Source organism: Drosophila obscura, unplaced genomic scaffold, assembly GCF_018151105.1.
Source record: "Drosophila obscura isolate BZ-5 IFL unplaced genomic scaffold, ASM1815110v1 contig_25, whole genome shotgun sequence".
Lineage (NCBI taxonomy): Eukaryota > Metazoa > Arthropoda > Insecta > Diptera > Drosophilidae > Drosophila > Drosophila obscura.
Window position 1 is genome coordinate 2,195,734 of NW_024542812.1, and position 19,450 is coordinate 2,215,183.

Genomic DNA, 19,450 nt, shown 5'->3' on the forward strand with positions numbered 1-19,450 from the left:
AGGTGAATCCAGGGGACGAGCCATTGTGTCACGTTTTGTCGTCGTCTTTTGTCAATGGCAACTATGTGTCGCCCCCGCCCCCTCTTCCTCTCGCGTGACGATTGATGCGTGCTCCCATTTCCATCACTGTCTCCTGCCCTCTGCCTTCTGCCAAAACTGTCTCCCATTCGCGCTTCCATTTATCCAATAAGTCCACAGAAGGCAGGCAACAGGAAACCAGCTGTAATTCAAGGTGTCCTGAGATTGGGACTGTGACTGGGGCTGGGGCTGGGGCTGAGGGTTTGGTGCCTCCCTTTGCCCTTGGAATCTTCAGTTGGAGCTACCTAGAGGGCGAGAGATGGAGCGGCTCAACCACCAACGGACTTCCTCCGTGGCAATCCTGTCGGCATTCCGTTCCTGATCCTTGCGGTCTGCAATCGAAATTAAATTTCACACATTGAAAATTGCCCATAAGCAGGCGGAAAAATGGTTTCACGAAAACAAGGACATCATCTCCTTTAGTGGGGCAATTCGGCGCTGCCAATAAATATCCTCCCATAAATTGAAATGTAATTCCACCCCGCCACGAAAACATACACACAGATGTGCCTACATATACATACATACATACATACATACATACGTCTGCATATGTATGTATGCACTGAGGAAAAAACGAAGGCGGAAAAAGTTTCTTGCATTCCGTTGGCTCCCATTTCCCTTAATAGCTCAATCACTCACAGACTATTGTCGCACGCTTCGCCAATTGGCACCGTTTCGGATATCTGATTGTTCTCAGTGTACTTCTGAAAGTGAGGTAAACACGAGGAAGGGTGAATACGCTGGGGCACGGTGGCCCCTTGGCCCAGGTGTCTTGGCCATGGCCAACGGCAATCAGTAAATGTAAATTCCACTTTCTTACACTTACACTTTGGCTTGCATCCCGATGGCCTTGTGGCAAGCCGTTGACCCAGCCCCTCCCTGCCCCCTGCCCAGCAGTCCACCTGCAGATCCCAGAAATGTAAATGCAGTCGCATGGTTCGTTATCATCCTGCGGAATGCAGGACTCCCGACTAGTTCCCCTTTGGGTTTGCCCCGAAGTATAATTTTCGAGATGATTCCTTTGCTGGAGCTCCCATTCACATGTTTATCCCTCTCGCTCGCAGGTGTTCCTCCTGGCTCTCTGCGAGGACAATGCTCTCTATGTGCGCACTCTGGCCACGGGCAAGGAGCTGCACACGCTCAAGGGACACAAGTCAAAGGTGAGTGTCAGTTTCAGTGTCAGTGCCGGTGCTGGTGTTGGTGGCAAGGCTCGAAAATGATCCGCCACCCTTGCAGGTACGGACCATTTCCATTGGCAAGGACAGCCAGCGCTGCGTGGTGGGGTGCGACGATACGCGGGCCCTGATCTACGACATGCACTCGGGCAAGCTGGTGCGCTCGATGCCACCCAACCCGGGGCCGGTGACCGCCGTCTATGCCATGGAAAACGACGACTTCCTGATCACGGTGGGCGGCAACAAGATCACCTTCTACTCGTTCCGCAACGAGGAGCTCTACGTGAACCCGTACTCCCGCAACCCGCGCCGCAAGCGCAGCCTGAAGCGGCACGCCCAAGCCCAGCGCTCGCCCTCGACGACCCTGCCCCCGATCACGTGCTTCGACCTGTCCCGCGACTCGCAGCAGATGGCCATCGCCTCGGGCCGCAGCGTGCACCTGATGCGGATCAACACGCCGGAGTACCAGTGCAGCCTGGAGGGGCACGCGGGCGTGGTCAACTGCCTGAAGTTCGCGCCCAACGGAGAGTTCCTCACCACGGGCTCCGAGGATCGGCTCGTGCAGGTTTGGAACCTGGCGGCGACCGAGACCATCAACACCTTCAAGGGGCATGCGGCGCCAGTGGTCAAGGTGGTGGTGCTGATGGACTCGCTGCGGGTCATCTCCACGGACCGGGACTCGCTGCTGCTCGTGTGGATGGCCGACTCGGGCAACCTGCTGCAGACCATCCAGGGGCCGTACAAGAGCCTGGTGGTGACCAACAACATGCGCTTCGCCGCCTCCAGCAACGGGGACAACACCCTGAAGATCTGGTCGCTCACCCAGGAGGACGAGAAGTACTCGGTCTCGCACTCGGACGAGATCACCTGCTTCGAGATCAGCGCCGACAGCATGCACATCATCACCGGCTCTCGGGACATGTCGCTGAAGGTGTGGCAGTCCACGGGCGGCAAGCTCAGCCAGGTGCTGGTGGGCCACAGCGACGCTGTGACCTGTGTGTCCGTCTCGGTGACCAACAAGACGCAGGTCCTCTCCGGCTCCAAGGACACGAACCTCATCCTGTGGGACCTGCTCACAGGCGAGGAGGTTCACACGCTGGCCGGCCACTTGGGTCCTGTCATTGGAGTGAAGGTGTCGGCCGATGGTGAGTCCCAGTCACTCCCGTTCCCTCTCCCTCTAATCCCCATGTCTAATCCGCTCTCAGGTTCCACGGCTGTGTCGGGCAGCGATGACAAGACCTTGATCGTGTGGGAGACGAAGCGTGGCCTGGCCCTCACCTCGCTGCAGATGCACGTGCCCTTCACCCACTTCGACATCAGCCTGGAGGTGTCGCGGGTCCTGGTGCAGCTGGTGGACAGCTACAATCTGCCGGTTATCTGTCTGCACAACACCCCGGCGCAGTATGTGAAGCTGCCCACGTACTCGGGACCCACCAAGGATGTGGATGGTCTGTCTCCGTCTGTCCCTTTGAGCGGGCCCTGTAATTCCAATCGCCTTCCTTTCGCTTCCAGATCTCCGCCCGCAGGGCCCCAAGCGCCAGATGAAGCGGCTGCTGAAGAAAGAGGTCTCCCTGGACACGTACACCTGGCAGAAGAAGTACGGCCACCTGACCTCGTCGGTCATGATGGCCCAGGTCGATGAGCGCCTGAAGCGCCGCTTCAGCGTCTCTGCCAGCATGGAGGAGATCTCCAAGATCGCCGAGAACAAGACGGGAGCCTCCCAGGCCAACCTCGGCCCCGAGCAGGCGGCTCTGGCCCAGTCGCAGCACTTTGACCAGCTGGAGGCGCTGTGGAACAAGCGATCTCCGCCCCGTCGCCGCCACAATGCGGTAAGTCGATGCTCCGTAGAGGCATCCTGCATCCTGCAGGACCTGCACGGCCATAACCAGATCTGGTCCGGTCTGGTCCGGTCCGATCTTAGCCACTGTTCGCTTTTGTATTCGTTTCCATGGCAGTAGAAGGCGCTCACGATTTGGTTTTTGGTTTTTCTCTTCCTTTTCTTTCTTATCATTTCGCTTCTCGTCTCTGTTTGCTTACACATCAATCTGAAATCTGAAATCTGAAATGTGCAATCTGAAATCTGCCATCTGCAATCTGCAATTCGACCTGCCACAGGGTCTGTCGAGGCAGACTTCGCTGGTGGAGGACCGACTCGAGTCGTCGGACGACGACGAGTACCAGGACGAGCGCGCAGGTATGTTGTCAGCCTCCTACGACCACATCCACCTCCTTGCACGCTTGCCTGGCATCCGCTCCCTGCACGATGCATGGAAGACGAACAGTCTGCGCGTGCCCAGAACCAAGTTCTATGTGAGCACCCCCCCACAGACCCACAGCAGCCACCAGCTGAACGCGACCAGAACGCGGACAGAACACAGCCCCACCCCCACCTCCGAACAGAGCCCCGAGAGCCCTATGACCTTGCACCGTGTGGCGCCCGATCTGGTTAGAGATCTGCTACACCCGACCCCGTCGCCGGCAGAGTCCCCTCGGCTGATCACTCTGCGCCAGTTCTTCCACTGGCCCAGCCTGAAGTCACACCTGATGCGCGGCCAGCGCCACAGGAACTGCATATCCGTCCAGCCCCACATCCGCCTGAACCCGCCGGACCGCCCTGTCCGCCCGGTCCGTCCCACGCCCATCATCGTGGTGGAGAACTGTGACAGCCGCAATGTGCAGCGCCTGCGCACCGATCTGGTCCTGCATCCGCAGTATAGTCGCGCCTCATTCGGTCACATCGAGGCGGACGACCTCGAGGTTCCCTTGGCCAAGAAGTCGTCTACCTCATGTGGCGGCCACCTCCACCGTCGCTGGCACCTCCTGCGCCACAAATCCCCATCCGAACGGAGGGTCCCCCATCGCGACTCCCAGGCCAATTCCAATTCAAATTCGAATTCAAACCCACAAGAGCCAACAGCCACTTGCAGCGAGTGTGTGGTCCAATGATACTGTCATACCACCACCAGCAACACCACCAGCCAGCCCCACCACCCGACGAACTCTCCTCCACAGCCACACAACCACTTAGCTAGCTATCGAGTACACTGCACCACACGACTTTTGTTCTCACTCCTGCACTCCTATTCAACTCTCTATATTGTGTATGTAGTTCCGGCCATGCGTAGATGCTCTCGACTAGTCAAGTTGAACCTATTTATTTTAATAAAAGTTGCAACAATTTATTTGGTTTTATTTTGCGTGCTCGTTCAATTATTATCCCCAACTATCAATAGCACAATGAGCAGCAGACCCCACAGACGCCAGGTGAGTACACTCAGCGAAGAAGGTGGAACTACACCCAAAGCCCACTCCATTCACTCCATGAGACATCAGTGAAGATGGGACAACCTTAGGCACTCCCTTTGTTTCTGGTCAAATTCGGATATGTTCAGAGAACATTGCTTATCCATCCAACAGGGATATACTTACACAAATGATTCAGGTACAGTCGGGAAAGATTTGGGAATAGCTTAAATCGATTCGAAGCCATGCGGAAATAACCAGTCCGGTGGTAAGTAGGGAATAAAGCCTCGCACCCCCAAAGCATTACTTTGATTCGATTAGAATGGGGCAGCATTGAAACTTGGGGTTCCCAAGTACATATACATATATAATCTGTAGCAATATTATTTCAGCAAGAGGATTCAAAAGCCATTTCCTAAGGTATTGTGTCATGAGGACTAGAAGGCAATATATCACCTGCATCACAGGCTCAAGGATGCCAGACACTGGGTGTTTGATTTCCTTTTGCTTGGCTTGCATTAAACTACTCGAAAAAATTTACCTTTTTATTTATGCTTCGAACCAAACCAACTTTTTCTGACGGACTTAGGGCCTTACATTTTTTAAAGAACTATGATTTTTTTTCAATGGCAGATCTTTTTTTTAAAGATTTTTTATTTATTTTTTGTATTGCTTTCTTCAGAGGTAGCCCTTTTTCACATAACTTATCTTACATGCCATATAAAGCCCATAAATTCAGCTTTAAATTGTAACTAAGCTATTTGTGGTTTCAGCTTACCGTCTGGGGAGTATTAAGCTTTCAAATGCAAAACTAATGGTTTTTGGGATGTTTTCTTATACCCGTACTCAAAAAGAGTTCAGGGGTAACTATTATATTTGTGGTAAAAGGGGATGTGTGTAACGCAGAGAAGGAAACCTTTCCGACCCAATAAAGTATATATAGTCTTGATCAGCATCAATAGCCTAGTCTATATCTGTATGTCTGTCTGTCCGTCCGTCCGTCTTGTTTGTCGCCTAGATCTCAGAGACTATAGAGACTGTATCGGAGAGAATGACCATATCTACCAGATTGCCGAATCTGGGTCAGATGGGAGATCAGAGTAAATTAATTAATTTACTGTTGCTTCCCTCACCTCCTCCAGCGCTGCTGATGCTACTCATTCTCTTTCTCGCTCGCACACACTCTGCCCTATGCAGTGCGCGACCTATCGCAGAGAACATGCAGAATCTACATTGTAGATGTATAATAAACATGTTAGATGTAGATGACTGATGAAGCAAAAAAATGTTCCTTCTCGTTTTTTTCAATTTTATTTTAATAACTAAGTAAAAGTATATCCTGTGTCTTTATATTTTTTTGTATGGGCGCGTTGTTTAAAGTTTATGTAATTCAAAAAATTATACAAGTTTATGAAGAAACTGCTGAGCTAAAATTGGTTGACCAACCCTTCGTTTGGAACGTTGCTGATTACAACCAAATGTAAAATACTTTAGTTATGTGACAAAAAGAAGCACTACCTCTCAAAAAAGCTTTAAAAAAATACCATATTTTAAAATATCTTAAAAAAAAAAAAAAATGTCATTAAGCATTTTTAAAAAAAAACTTGTTTTGGTACAAGGCGTAAAATTGGTGTCGGGTAGTGCTATCGGAGGAATACGGAAAAGTTAATAATTCGATTTTCCTCGTGAAATGGCAACGGACTCACCAACAGAATTATTTATTCGACTGCAGAGGGGTTTCACTACTGCCGTCATCATCATGTGTAATAATGCTCAATAATGCTCTCTCCCCCAATCCGACCCGACCCGACCTGACCACTGGGCGCGCTCATTTCCCAGTTGGCGAGGCATGAAATTGCAATCAATGAAACTGCAACCCGATTAACTCGATAAAGTAAAGCCTGGCTGGGTAATGGGTAATGAATTGAATCGCCCGATTTAAGCGAATTAAAATCCATCAAACCGAATGGAAGCGAGTCAATCGAGGTATGGGCAGGGGCAGGGCCTGATCTGGCAGCTCTTTCAGAAGTAAACCATGCCCAGGCTCAGGCTCAGACTCAGAATCAGACTCAGGCCAGTGAGGTAAGCAGCTGAAAATGCGTTCTCCCAGCTCTACTTTAAGTTCATCAATTCAATTCTCCTCAGGCATGTTTTGCTCTCTCCACTCTCCACTCTCCACACTCCAGACGACCCATCCCAAAGCCAGAACGCAACTTGAACCTCTCTCTGTACCATACTATGCGAACATTGTATCCATCTCGAACATCTGAATGTGACTTGTTACTTGATTTGTTAATATTCGTACTCGTTCTACTTATACATACTCGTATATATTTTTACTACCTCCCAATCTTCTCGAACCATCTCGAATCTCGATGTGTATATATATATGTATATGTATAGCTCTTCTCTATATATATATACTCGTATACCATGTATCTGTTGTATACACTTGAATATATTTTGAATACTCGTTGAATTAAAGTTGTTGTCAAGTTGCCAGACATACACACGCACACACACACACACACCGTTGTTTGGACAAGGTTCCGCTTTTAACGAAAATGAAAATGAAGTTCCCCATTTTCCATTCCAACAACCAACAACCAACCCGACCAAACCACAACTCCAAAATGAACCAACAACGAAACACCACCAACAGCCAACGCCCACAGTTCGAAAACCAGTTCCCGCAGCTCACTGCCCCCATAGACAACCAACCAACCAACCATCCAACAAACTGTGACCGCAGTCCGCAATAGCAGAGCATCAAATGGCACGGCACGGCACCACGGCACCCAACAGCCAACCCAACAGCTAACCCAACAGCTAGATAATACATATGTACTACGTCGATAAATATTACAAAAACCTAAATCTATAGAAAACGTTGTTTACTCAGCTCACGGAATGTTTGCAAGGAGAACGCACACATCACATCACATACACATACACATACGCATACGCATACGCATAGATATAGGATCTACAATATTTAAATAGCAGAAATATCCCCCCTCTCGATTGGCATGAGATCTCACTGAACCAAATGAATGAATAGAGCACTCCCTCCCTACTTATAGTAGAGTAGTAGAACCCACCACAGAACGGCACGGCACTGTCCAAATTGACGAACCCAATTCGACAAATTCGGCAAGTGTGTAGAATATTTTGTGATTTTGTTTTCTGTTTTTAGACGACTTCGACGATTTCTTTTAGGGGAAACAAACCTATTGTCCCAGTATAAGTAAAGTATAAGAAATACTCGTGCTTAGGAGATACTTACATACATACATATGTACATATGTATGTATATGTATGTATGTACCACATAACTTTCGAACAGACTCGTACCTCACGCAAATGCTGAAACCACTTTTGAGAATTCTACATGCAAGAAATACTCGTACCGAAACCAAATCGTTTAATAGAGCTATAACAATAATATTATTAACCAAATAATGACACAGAGTTGACTTGCACTAAGCAGACTGCACCTCCAGCTGGATCCAATCAAGTAAGTAGACAACCAACCGGCTAAAGAGGCACAGATACATATGTACATACATATGTATTTGAAAGTACTTGCACCCCTTGGCAGCTAGAGCTTATCCACCTTCTATTAATTTGGAAAGGAGTGGCTGCTGGAACCAGGTAGGAGTGGTTCCAGCTGAACTTCCTTAATGTCTCGTGCAATTACTCGTAATATTTATTTGAGATTTTTCACTAGAGTTGAACATAACCGAACGTAGAACCCTAAACCAGTATTTCAGTGTTAGGCATGTCATTAGAGTAAATAATGGACACGCCAGCGATCAAAACAATCGTCTAACAAAACTCCGCTCTTGTTGTTGTCCCTTTATTCAGATCACTTCGCTTCAGGAGGAGGAGGATACCACAAAGGATAAGGCCTGAAACGGCTGCAATTACACTTTAGCATTTAAGATACATTTATTTCCAGAATTGCAAGCAATAAGTGCGTAACCGTAACCGTAACGTAACGTAACGTAACCGTAACCGTAACCGTAACGTAACCTAGCGCCACAATTAACCGACAGCTATGGCTGCGGGATACCATCCCCTAACGACCCCACCCCCACAACCATTTGTGTGTGTAGACGAAATATTAAATCAGATAAACCACCGTCTCAGACTTTGTAGGAATTATAGCATTAAGTGAGCCAATTTGGACCTTTTATTGTTGTACTTAGAATGTTTTATGTACTACTCACACTGAGAGCTAATTGCTCCAGCACACATTCCAACTTACCTACATAATTATACATACGTACATGCATATAAAGCCAATGTATGTACGTACCACTTAGGAATAGCGTAGAATCTCTTTAACTGAGAAATGCAAATACAAACTCTCTGAGGGGCTAAAAGCGTAACTATGCTTAAAAGGAAAACCTAAGACGCACGGGCGAGGAAGCACTAATGCAAAAATCATAAAATGTCTATAATAAGCTCCCACTTAAGTCCCAGCCGTGGCAGTACGTCGCCTGCTTAAATGGGCTCCACAGTACGAGTACCCGAGCTGAGTAAAATGTATGTAGAGTGCCCTCTGCCCCCGCTCGAACAGCACTTTGGTAGGTAAGGTAGGGCTCGCACCTCCCTTGGATAACTTCAATAACTTTCTGACAATCAGAGGTTCTGGCCTAGAACGAAAACCCCAAAACTAAGGAAACCAAAATCTCAACATGAAAATTGATATTTCTACACAGATATTTCTATGCATGCCACAAGTGAAACTTTGTTAAACTAAGAACACGTCTACGTTGTGTAGTGTTGTGTAGTTGTAGTGTCCACTAGATGTCGATAGCCGAGCATCTCCCGAGGAACTGTGCATCTGGATATGGATATGGATACGGATATGGACTTGGATATAGATATGATATGATATACGCATATATGTATGTATGTAGTAAACTTATATGGATCAATGTACACACTGTCTATGTCTATTAAACCGAAATTAAACTCTACTCAACTTTACTGCGAAACAGCAACACGCAAGTCTCACGGGTTATTGGTTATTCTTTGGTGTTTCGCTGAACTGGAGATCAGGGGGCTCCGAATTCAGGAACCTAATTGGTCACGCACATGCAGCGAACTGACAACGATTAATTTTGCTTTGTTTCATTTCATTATGCACTGCTTTCATCCGCCATCATCTCCTTTCTTCCCATCATTTGCCATCATTCCGTGTACCAGCTGTGGGTTGCGTTGCGTTGCGTCGCGTCGCGTCGCTCCGATTGTTTGTTTGCAGTTTGCGGCCATTATGACACCATTTTCCGAGCGAATGTCAAACAAAAGCCAAAAGCGTCCACATCAGCAAGCTCCGCATGGGATGTGTCAGAGACATGGCGACAGGGTGGGCTGGCGGGAAGAGTGGTGCTGCGACACACAGAAGGATAAACCGCAGACGCAGCCATTTTGTTTGCACTGTCTAATGAGAAAAGTTTGCGGAAAGCATTGACAATGAATGCTGCTGATAAGAGGTGGGGCGGGGTGAACAAAAGAACCAAGAGGCACAAGGAGGGCGGCGGGAGTCCTTCAGTCTTTATATGGGTTACCGGTTGTTCCTCTGTGCCCCTGAACAATGCGGCAGCAATAAACACACACACACGCCCATTGATCGATTGCTGCTCACTCATTTACGGCCGCAACTTAATGAACCTTACCACAAGGACTTTCTTGCTAAAAAATGTTGAGCCCTGGTCAACCCTTTTTCCTTTCAAGCTCCTTCGCCTCCTAAAGAGAAATTGGAAAAGGCAATAATGGATATCATCCATTGGGAACAGCGATGCGAAGGAGCACCCCAACTTCTAATGTTCTCTCTGAACCACCGACAAATGAATACCGAAACTTTTTTTAATTTAATTTGGGAAAAGCTCGAACATCACCTGGGGCCGAGCAATGCTCCTGCCAGCTCATCTTGACTGCTTCGGCTGCGAATAATTGCAACACAAAACGCTTCTAATGTGTATTTCGCCTCCCCATTACCGTTTAAGCTTTCACTTTGGCACATCTTCATGAAAATCACGCATACGCAGCGCGCGCCGTGAGCTACAGAAGAGCATTTGAAAGGCATTCCGTACCGACAGGAAACTTTATGGCAACGACTTACCATGTATTACGAACTTTCAGACATTGTCAAGTGAAAGTTGCACAGAAAGACAGCTAAAACTGAATAAACTTTGCAATGCAAGGAAAAGTCTCTGGATTAAGTGTGCCACTTGGCCGCACTTGTAATGTTTCCGTCTACCAAACGATTTTATCTTCGAATAAAGTCCACCAAAAATACATACGATACATGCACAGCCTATGCTGCTTCTCCTTTCAGAAATTTATTTCTCTTCGTTTAGAAAGTTACAAGGAAAAAGAGAAATGACCAAATTGTGTTTGTTATCTTTTCTTTCCTACAAATTGCTCAATCAATCCTGGCAGAATGAACAATTTAACTGACAGTCCGGTTCCGGGAAATATTAGTTATATGCACTGCGAACTTTTAGATGCATTTTCAGTAAGCTCGTTGTGGTGTAAAACATCCTATAGATTTTCTTCATGCTCTTCTTCCCCGTTGGAAATGCGACAATTATGAATCCGATTGCTGTTCCCGCTAGACTCGCTTCTGCACCGAATGCCAATCATCTGAAAGCAAACAACCATCCCTGAATAATGGATTTTTCTCTGCACCTACTCCACGCCAACTGCCAGTGCCAACTGCAAATCCTCCCCTTGGCGCCAACGGAAAAGAGTTTTTCCGCAGTGCGCTGCAGCCAAGTGATATCGAAAAGCAATTTCCGCTATTACTACGGCATCTCCCTAATCCGCGCAACGGATGGAAATAAACGAGGGCACCAGAGACACGCCGCGTGCACAGAAGCTGAATTAAACGGACAAGGCAAGGCGTTGCCAGGACAACGCACACAAGTAGTCCCAGCAACCGAAGTCAATAGTCAAGTCAAATATAATAAACAGATTGAAACAGAATAGAGGTAGCCCGAAGGCAACCAGGCCAATCCCGAATATACAATATAAATCGAATTCCCGTGAAGATGTTTTGGGGTCTCAGCTCAGCGGTCGACTTATACGCGGAGTATGTGAACGCGTTCAAGATCAAGAATGAGCCGCTGTCCGATCAGCAGGAGGGGGGATGCGGGGACGGAGCAGCTCCTTCCGGGGCTCTCAACATTTTGATCTGCGGCGGAGCCGATCCGCGCCATATAATCAAGACACTGGCCAAACGCTACACATACAAAAACAAGCCCAAGCTGAACATATACGTGCTGGACGGGTGTGCCGAGATAGCGGCCCGCAATATGCTGCTTCTGGGTGTGGCCCTGGAGGCGCCAGAGTCCTTCAGCTTGGGCTACAAGGCGCACCTTTTCATGGACATCTACGGGAACTCGTTGATGCGGCCGAGCTCCCACCACTACATGGCAGCCAAGGCTCGCACACTGCTCAAAATGGTCACCGACGAGGAGGAGCTTCGACGCCTGGCGCCCATGCTCAGTTTGGATGGGCTAAAGTACAAGGAGCGCGACGGCCTCGAGATGGCCTTCAGCTTCTGGCAGCCCCAGCCATGGCACCAGTACAACATTGCCACCTACTGGGAGCAGCGATCGCGTGCCCTGCTGGGCACTCGCTACGACCACCGCAACGGCGCCTTCGACTGGGACCTGAGCATGACCCTGAAGGAGCGCGAGGGCCAGCAGATCTGCTCGCAGGAGTACCGCTACTGGCGGGAGTGCGGGGTGGCCTTCGTTTTCCCCGAGTACGAACAGTGCAAGCCAAACAAGACATTCGCTGCGGGGCTGGTGCGCAACGGACGCACCTATCTGCACCGCGGCTACGTGGGCGACATCCAAACGGGCCCCTTCTGCGGCTTTGGGCTGCGGAGCGCCGAGGAGCGTATGCACAACTCCGTGCACGGCGACAACGACTATCGGGCCACAGACGTGACCGAGCGCAATCTGCTCGAGCTGTTCCACGAGCTGCAGACCCATACCGTCTATGAGCACGATTCCACTCGATCGCGCCGCTACGGATCGGTTCAGTTGCTCATGACGCCGCTACTCACCCACAACGAGTGCGATGCCGAGGGCCAAGTGAGCTACGATCGACCCTGGATTCAGGTGCCCGATGTGACCGTGCACTATTTGTCGCCCATGGAGATGGTGCAGCTGCAACAGGGAGCGGCACGCTGGACCAACACCTTTGACATTGCCTTCGTTGCCTACAACTACTTCTCCTTCCTGAGCAAAGAGTTCTTCCAGTGCCTGCGTGCCGAGGCCCTGTTCCTTTTGGAGACGAAGCTGATGACGGTGGAGCGCAGGGATAATGTGCAGAGCTACGAGGCCAAGGCCAAGGATCTAATGAAGGAGGCTGGCCTCAAGGGTGTTATCAATTACCAGGCCATCAATGCACAGCATATGCTGCTGAAGTACAAGAAAACTGAGGCAGCAGACACACACGAGGACAAGGACGAGGACGATGATCCTAAGGCTGAGGCCGAGGCTGATTCTGACGCTGTATCCAAGAGTGAGACAGGTCAGACCTACCAGCCAGAAGAGGTCCTTGAGAGCAACATGACTGAACTTGTTTAATTTCAATAAATTTTGTTTATTCAGTTCTCCCTTTTCTCTTTCTTCTTTCCCGCTGCCCATGTGTCCAGTTGAAACTCCATGCCCTCTTTGCGTTGACGCAGTACCTGGGGGGGTGTGGCAAAGGCCGTGGTATGCCTGCGCTCCTCCTCGAAGTCGAGCAGATGATCGATACGCACGTTGAGCTTTCTGGCCCGCGTCCCAAGAGCCTTTCGACTATCCTCTGCCCTTCGCTGGGTGTCCATGTCGACGACCTTTCTGCGCGGCACATGCTGCAACGCAGAGTCCCAATTGCCGGTTTTCTTCAGGTCCAGCATGATGTTGATCATTTGGTTGAGGGTGAGGGATTTTCCGGAACCAGATCCCCACTGCAGATATCGGTCCAGTGGCAGGCGCGCCATGCGCAGACCCAACCGCTTCGCCTTGGCCAGCGACAGGGGCTCGTTGTTCATCGTATCCACCATGGCGCCAACTATGTATATGTCGTCCGGGTTGTATGTGACCAGATCCTCGCGGCAGTGCGGCGTCAGATAGACCAGACTCCGCTTGTCAAAAAGCTCAGTGAAGCATTGCTTGTGCACATTCATTGGAAACTCCGGATTGAGCATGGTCGGGATGTAGCGCTGCAGGCTCTGCATGCACCTTCCCTCCAACTGGGCGTTGCAGTAGTGCAGATCGAAGGGCTCGTCGTTGAGGCGGTTCTCGGCGAAGCACAGCATGAGCTGCTTGGCCGCGTAGGAGGCCTCCCGATTGTTCATGTGCGTGTCATAGGAGCAGTCCAGCACCATCTTGGGGGCAAACTGCATTGCCCGCGTCAGCCTGTTGTTTTGCCAGTGGTTGATCGTTGTGTCGTAGATGCGCAGGAACATCGAGGTGTGGGCCAGGCCGTAGATTATGTGGGTGTTCTCCTCCCGCTCCTTCCGCATCTCGGCGATCCGGCGCTCTGTGCCTTCGGCTCGCTGTGCTTTCTTTCGCTGCTCCGCCTCCTTTTTCATATTTATCTGCCACAGAAAGGCGTAGTATTTAATGCGTGCGGATTTTGTGGGCAACGACAGCACGTGGTCCCAGTGATGGTCCTGGAAAAAGTCCAAAGCGGGCACGCGACGTCCCTCCTGATGCGCAATATCAGCCTCCAGCTGCAGCACCTTTCTCCTCTTCCCACGATCCTCCTCGGTTTCCGCTGGCCCATCGCTCGTCGCTGGACTGGACTGTGCAAAGGGATTCGCAAACTTCTTGGGGGTCCCTTCACTGCCGGCAAACGCATTTTCGCCGCCGAAGGTTTTGAATGAATCCGACGCTCTCCTGGCAGGCACCGCACATCCCTTGAGCATGTGACTCGCCAATCTCCATGGCCGTAGTGTTTTCAGCATTTTTCGGTCCAAATATTTGCAGAAATTGTTTTATAATTTCGAACAGCTGTATTAGTCGTCGTCGAGTTGTGTCAGTTGAACTGGTCGGAAATGATATTCCTCGGTTTTGATATTCGGTTTAGTATGACCAGCTAGCTAGGAATCCGTGCACTGAAAATATAATTTTATCCCATTAACTAACCAAATTTCTAAAAGATTGGCTAATTTTAAGCACTCACTTGTATTGCATTGTGTTTTAAAATAAGGAAAAAGTAAAAACTAATAAAGTTGGTTGAACTGGATCGATAAACGGAACGGAACTGGAACTGGGCCTATACATGGAATTTCTACATAATTTCTACATCGGTGTATTAGCACAACGAGGTGCATAGGAAAGTGGCAAGGTGTGTGACGTGTAGGGGACGGCCAACAACAGCTGATCGCCATTGCAGTTTCTTTGTTTTTTTTCCTTTTATATTATAAAAAACTACACAAAATGCTGAAACCCAAGGCTCTCACACAAGTTCTCAGCCAGGCGAATACCGGGGGCGTGGAAAACACCCTGTAAGATATCATCGAATCATTGAAAGGCAGTCAAAAGTAATCAGTGTCTGCACTTACAGTCTGCTCAGCCAGGAGGGTGCTCTCTTGGCCTACTCGGGCTACGGCGATAAGGATGCTCGCATTACTGCCGCCATTGCCAGCAATATTTGGGCGGCCTATGAGAAACATGGACGGAATGCATTCCGCGAAGACCGATTGACCTTTGTGCTGATTGATTGCGAGACCGGTCATGTGGCCATAACACAGGCAAGCGTTTCCAACAAATCACATTCTGTGCTCAGACCTTCTATAGCTCAATCACTTTGCTTGCAGGTGGCTAGTGTGCTGCTGTGCCTATATGCCAGGAGCCACGTTGGATTGGGACTACTCAAGCAAAAGGCCATGTCCATGGCCGCCTATTTGGAGCGGCCACTAAAGATGATTTCGGCCTCGTGAGGAAGGCGGGACCATGCCGAGTCGAGGGAGTCTCGTTGAATATATGTTCTAAGTTTATACACTAACTGTCGGTAATTAAACATGCCAATACACGTATTCTTTCGGATAGAAGGGTCAGGTTTATTTTTCTGAAATAGTTCTTTAAGTACACACAAAAGAGCTTAGATGCTCGTACATTGGAAAGAACTTTAGGACTTAGTTGCTAATCTGCTCGTCTGGGTCGCAGCAACCCCAGCTGCAGGCTTATTCGATGGCATACAACTTCAGTGTGCGGTCCATGCTGGTGGATGCAAGATACTGTGCATGCTTTCCGAAGCGGACGCCGGTTGCCAGGGCCGTGTGGTCGTTGAATATCTTCAGATCCTGCCACTGCTTGCATAGGTAAACCCTGGAAAGAAAAGCGGATGTCATCAATATTGTAGCCATAGCCGATGGCAGTACTGTGCCATGGCAACCGAAAACAAAGTAAACTAGTTTCACAGATAAAAACAGAACGGCTCGGGACGGTACGGATGAAATGAAATGAAAAAATTTAAAAGAAAAGTTTATCGCAAATATGAAGGTAACAGTGAAGTATTGGGAGCGATAGCTAGGGTGTAATTCAAATGCTTTGCTTGGACAGATTTCATACGCCCCCCGACCCACAAGGAGCCAGAAGCCCCCAAGCCCATCAATCTGTCAATTGATGACTTCAATGCGGTAGGGACAGACAACCACGTTGCGAAAGTCAGTGGCATTAACGTTTTGGTTACATTACAGCGCGGCGAAATCGGCAATCCCCGGGCTCCATGCGTGGTGACCACCATCGATCCAGACTACATAACCGACGCCAGTTCGCAGCGATTGGCCAAAAAGTTCCGCATGAAAACGTGAGTGAATGGGAGGGAGGGGGAGCTGGGAAAAAGCGAGCAGCCATCGAATACTTGTTCATTCCTTTAGAGACATTTTACTGCTGCGCGATATCACGCGCAACCGCTTCATGTACTATGCCACGCAGGAGATGTTCCTGGACAGGAAACGCGAGAAGGAGCACCAGGACAGGCTGTACGAGAAGTCGGACGACTTTCACAAGTTCGCTGAAGATTCGCTCAAGAAAATGGAGGCGGAAGAGTTTAAGAAAATGTTGGAGGCCCAACAGAAGCTGAAGATGCTAAAGGAGAACAAGGTTGCCGACGAACTTAACGAGGTGAAGCTCGAGCATCAGCGTGTCCTAATGGAGGTGCAGGAAGTCTACGGCCGCTTCCAGTACCTGCTCAAGCTAATCAGCTACTTCGATGACACGGTGGATGAGCAGGCAGAGGAGGGTCCGGACAGGGACAGGCTGACCATGCCCAAGGAGATCGTCTGCATGGAGATTAGCGAGCGACATCCAGCCGGCCTCGAACAGGTGCAACAAGTGCAGAACTACATGGAGAAAGTGGTCAGACCTTACCTCGCCAAGCGCAATCACTTGGATGCGGACATTTGGATTCGGGGCTACGAAAGGAACCGCCTAAAGGTCTCCAACTACAACCGACGCTTCACCCAGCTGGCCCTGCTCAATCACATCGTGGGCATACTCCACGACAAAGCCGTGAGTGGAATCCCGTTTGCATTCTTTTAGGTGTCTTCTTGCACCATATTCTTTACAATTATCGGGGTTCCAGCGAAAAACATTCGAGCGCAAGGTGACGGCAAACGTTTTTCTAAAGGACCCTGAGTTCCTGCAACGTCGTGTGGCTGGTCTCCAGCATCGTGCCACCGAGTTGTTGAGCGACTACGAGCAAAGCTACTGCAAGGAGTGAGTTGCGCTGCGGGCAGTCTCGGAGATCAGTTCAAATATATTTAATGTATTCTCCTCCCTCCCAGCAAGCTGAACATAAAGCTCAACAGCATTGTGCCTGTAATCCTTAAGCACATACAGAACAAAGTGCAGCCTGAACAAAAGAAGGAGGAGTCGATGCAGCCGCCGAAGCCCGCACATAAGTCGTCGAAGCAATGGCGCACAATGGAAGACATGCAGGCCCCTCTGGCAGCCGCCAAGTCAACGTACGAGGATGAACAGGACACGACCCTGGCCAAGGTGGAGAAGATCCAATCCTATGTTATGGTAAGTCAAATCATCCTCAACCTAAGCCTACGATGTCTAACATTGTCTAACGATGTCTTGGAACAGGAGCTACTCTCCCAGCTGGACCGCATTGAGCCGACTAAGCTCCGCAGCTTGGAGCAGCAGGTCCGACGCCGCATGGTTTCGGAGAAGGAAATGTCGAGACGGGCACTGGTCAAGCAGAATCGACTACACAACTGGATGGAGCACTTTAAGAAGCATCATCGCTTGCAGCTGCAGCAGCGACCCAAGAACAAGCTCTAATTCAATCAATTTCAATATGCAAATATCTATAAACCCGAATCAGACTTATTCTTATTAGTTAGGTATACAGAAACGAAGACTCACCTGACATCGGTTCCGGCAATGGCCAGATAGGTGCCGCTCTGGTCGAAGCACAGATCCTTGACCTCGTAGCCATCGTCCAGTTGGATTGTTTTAAAGTTCTTCAACTTGCGCAAATCCCACAGCTTGACACAAGCGTCGTCCGCTGCGGTGGCCAAGTAGTAGCCGTTCTCCGAGAAGGATATGGCCGAAATGGGACCAGTGTGGCCGGGGAAGTTCGCCACATTGCTCTGCTCCTTCAGATCCCAGATCTTGACTTGAGAATCGACAGTGCCCGTACCGAAAATCAAGCCGTCAGGATGGAACTGGGCCGTCGTCAGGCCAACCTCGGCCGTGTCGATAACCTTTGTGAGCAGCCGTCCAGTGCGTATGTCCGAGAAGGCCCAGTGCTTGTCAGACGATGTGGAGAGCAAGTAGTCGCCAGTGGGGTGTAGCGAGAGTCCGGTCACCGGTCCGTCATGGCAGCGCAGGAGTAGCTGCGTCTGGGATGTGGGAACGTGCCAGATGCGAATATTCATGTCGGGGGAGCCGGTGATGACTGTGTCCTCGTTGGGATGGTAGATTACTTTGGTGATCTTCTTGGTGTGCCCCTTGAGGATGGCCACAACCTGCTCGGTGTCCTTGTTGAAGACGGTCGCGTTCTTGTCATTGCCGCCGGTCAGGATCTTGCTGTGGTCGGCACTATTGATGTCGAGGGCCAGGATTCCGGGCACCGAAGCCGAATGCAGGCCAGGGTGGGAGGCCACCGTTAGGAAGCTCTTCACCTGATCTGGCGAGACCAGATCCTCAGGCACAGTGCGTCCACGCTTCTTGCGCTCCTGCGTGAGCACTGTGGCCTTGTCCTGAAGCTTCTGTATCACCTCTGCATTCATGCCAGCCTGCTCCATAGGGTGTGCTGCGGCCCCGCCAGCTTCAGAGGCCAGTGCCGGCTGTGGAATCGTCGTCGGTGCATTCATAACACCGGCCTGGGGCTTCAGCGTGGCCAGAGCCTCCCGAGCAGCGGCCACTTCCTTGTTCAGACGTGCAATTACGCGGCAGGCGGCGTCATGTTGGTACAGGGCATGGGACAACTCTTGACGCGTTGTCTGCAGCTGTTGGCGCTGTGTGAACGAGTGGATCATTAGGGCGTCCCACTCGTCCTGCATTGTTTTCAGAGTAGCCGGTATGCTGGTGGCACTGGGCGGCTTGGGTTTAACCAACGCAGGCGTTTTCAGCTCAATTAAATCCTCCGCCTTCAACTCCTTGCCGCTAATGGGATCGCAGCCATTCTCCAATAAATACTTTTCAATCACCCGCTTCTCGAAGACGGCTCCAGAGAGTGGAGACACGACGGGCGTCTCGGGGACTTCGTTTGTCACTGGGGGGACGGACGACGGAAAAAGTGAGTTTCCACTCAAAGTCGCTTTAGAAATGTACAGTTACTTACGTGCGCAAACCAAAGCCATTGCTATGCGTGTTTATATGCTGTTTAGCGGCTTCTTTTTTGCTATATACGTTTTTTACACGTTTTTCCAAATCAAGCGCAAAAATTGTCCGGCAAATCCGGCCAAAAAATAA

General features: G+C 49.9%; 6 protein-coding genes across 12 annotated transcripts in view; 4 read left to right on the forward strand and 2 right to left on the reverse strand.

Moving 5' to 3' along the window:
• Positions 1-9,505, forward strand: part of LOC111078619 — a 34,207-nt gene extending 24,702 nt beyond the window's left edge. For 3 of the 7 annotated variants that reach the window (XM_041594274.1, XM_041594275.1, XM_022373428.2), the window contains exons 14-18: positions 1,146-1,241; positions 1,318-2,401; positions 2,462-2,704; positions 2,769-3,085; positions 3,372-5,015. In XM_041594274.1, coding sequence (XP_041450208.1) covers positions 1,146-1,241; positions 1,318-2,401; positions 2,462-2,704; positions 2,769-3,085; positions 3,372-4,202 — 2,571 coding nt within the window. In that variant the 3' untranslated portion in view covers positions 4,203-5,015. Of the gene's footprint in view, positions 1-1,145; positions 1,242-1,317; positions 2,402-2,461; positions 2,705-2,768; positions 3,086-3,371; positions 5,017-7,161; positions 8,017-8,366 lie in introns of those variants that run through there. The other 4 variants (XR_005968087.1, XR_005968088.1, XM_041594276.1 and 1 more) reach the window with 4 other exon arrangements.
• A 1,952-nt stretch (positions 9,506-11,457) lies between these two features.
• LOC111078606 (dynein assembly factor 3, axonemal homolog) lies at positions 11,458-13,138 on the forward strand. The gene has a single exon (XM_022373414.2). The coding sequence runs from the start codon at positions 11,564-11,566 to the stop codon at positions 13,112-13,114; it is 1,551 nt and encodes a 516-aa protein (XP_022229106.2). The 5' UTR covers positions 11,458-11,563; the 3' UTR covers positions 13,115-13,138.
• On the reverse strand, positions 13,108-14,781 carry LOC111078610 (mitochondrial ribonuclease P protein 1 homolog). The gene is made up of 2 exons (XM_022373419.2): positions 14,700-14,781; positions 13,108-14,631 (listed from the first exon to the last, which is right to left on the reverse strand). Exon 2 carries the CDS (start codon positions 14,479-14,481, stop codon positions 13,135-13,137), a length of 1,347 nt encoding a protein of 448 aa, XP_022229111.2. The 5' UTR covers positions 14,482-14,631; positions 14,700-14,781; the 3' UTR covers positions 13,108-13,134.
• Positions 14,782-14,872: 91 nt separating this feature from the next.
• Positions 14,873-15,553, forward strand: LOC111078611 (ragulator complex protein LAMTOR2 homolog). Its single transcript, XM_022373420.2, has 3 exons — positions 14,873-15,024; positions 15,084-15,270; positions 15,337-15,553. The coding sequence occupies exons 1-3, from the start codon at positions 14,957-14,959 to the stop codon at positions 15,457-15,459; spliced, it is 378 nt and encodes a 125-aa protein (XP_022229112.1). The 5' UTR covers positions 14,873-14,956; the 3' UTR covers positions 15,460-15,553.
• On the reverse strand, positions 15,554-19,450 carry LOC111078608 (pre-mRNA-processing factor 19). Its single transcript, XM_022373415.2, has 3 exons — positions 19,320-19,450; positions 17,897-19,250; positions 15,554-15,847 (listed from the first exon to the last, which is right to left on the reverse strand). Exons 1-3 carry the CDS (start codon positions 19,336-19,338, stop codon positions 15,703-15,705), a joined length of 1,518 nt encoding a protein of 505 aa, XP_022229107.1. The 5' UTR covers positions 19,339-19,450; the 3' UTR covers positions 15,554-15,702.
• Positions 15,614-17,843, forward strand: LOC111078609. Its single transcript, XM_022373417.2, has 7 exons — positions 15,614-16,021; positions 16,082-16,158; positions 16,219-16,328; positions 16,399-17,032; positions 17,106-17,239; positions 17,308-17,548; positions 17,615-17,843. Exons 1-7 carry the CDS (start codon positions 15,982-15,984, stop codon positions 17,810-17,812), a joined length of 1,434 nt encoding a protein of 477 aa, XP_022229109.2. The 5' UTR covers positions 15,614-15,981; the 3' UTR covers positions 17,813-17,843.

Coding starts and splice junctions, on each gene's coding strand:
- LOC111078606 (XM_022373414.2), top strand. CDS start 11,564: ATGTTTTGGGGTCTCAGCTCAGCGGTCGACTTATACGCGGAGTATGTG.
- LOC111078610 (XM_022373419.2), bottom strand. CDS start 14,481: ATGCTGAAAACACTACGGCCATGGAGATTGGCGAGTCACATGCTCAAG.
- LOC111078611 (XM_022373420.2), top strand. CDS start 14,957: ATGCTGAAACCCAAGGCTCTCACACAAGTTCTCAGCCAGGCGAATACC. Junction 15,025..15,083: donor GGGGGCGTGGAAAACACCCT/GTAAGATATCAT, acceptor CTGCACTTACAG/TCTGCTCAGCCAGGAGGGTG. Junction 15,271..15,336: donor GTCATGTGGCCATAACACAG/GCAAGCGTTTCC, acceptor CTTTGCTTGCAG/GTGGCTAGTGTGCTGCTGTG.
- LOC111078609 (XM_022373417.2), top strand. CDS start 15,982: ATGAAAAAATTTAAAAGAAAAGTTTATCGCAAATATGAAG. Junction 17,033..17,105: donor GCATACTCCACGACAAAGCC/GTGAGTGGAATC, acceptor TCGGGGTTCCAG/CGAAAAACATTCGAGCGCAA. Junction 17,549..17,614: donor AGATCCAATCCTATGTTATG/GTAAGTCAAATC, acceptor GTCTTGGAACAG/GAGCTACTCTCCCAGCTGGA.
- LOC111078608 (XM_022373415.2), bottom strand. Junction 15,848..17,896: donor ATTGCCGGAACCGATGTCAG/GTGAGTCTTCGT, acceptor TTTTCTTTCCAG/GGTTTACCTATGCAAGCAGT.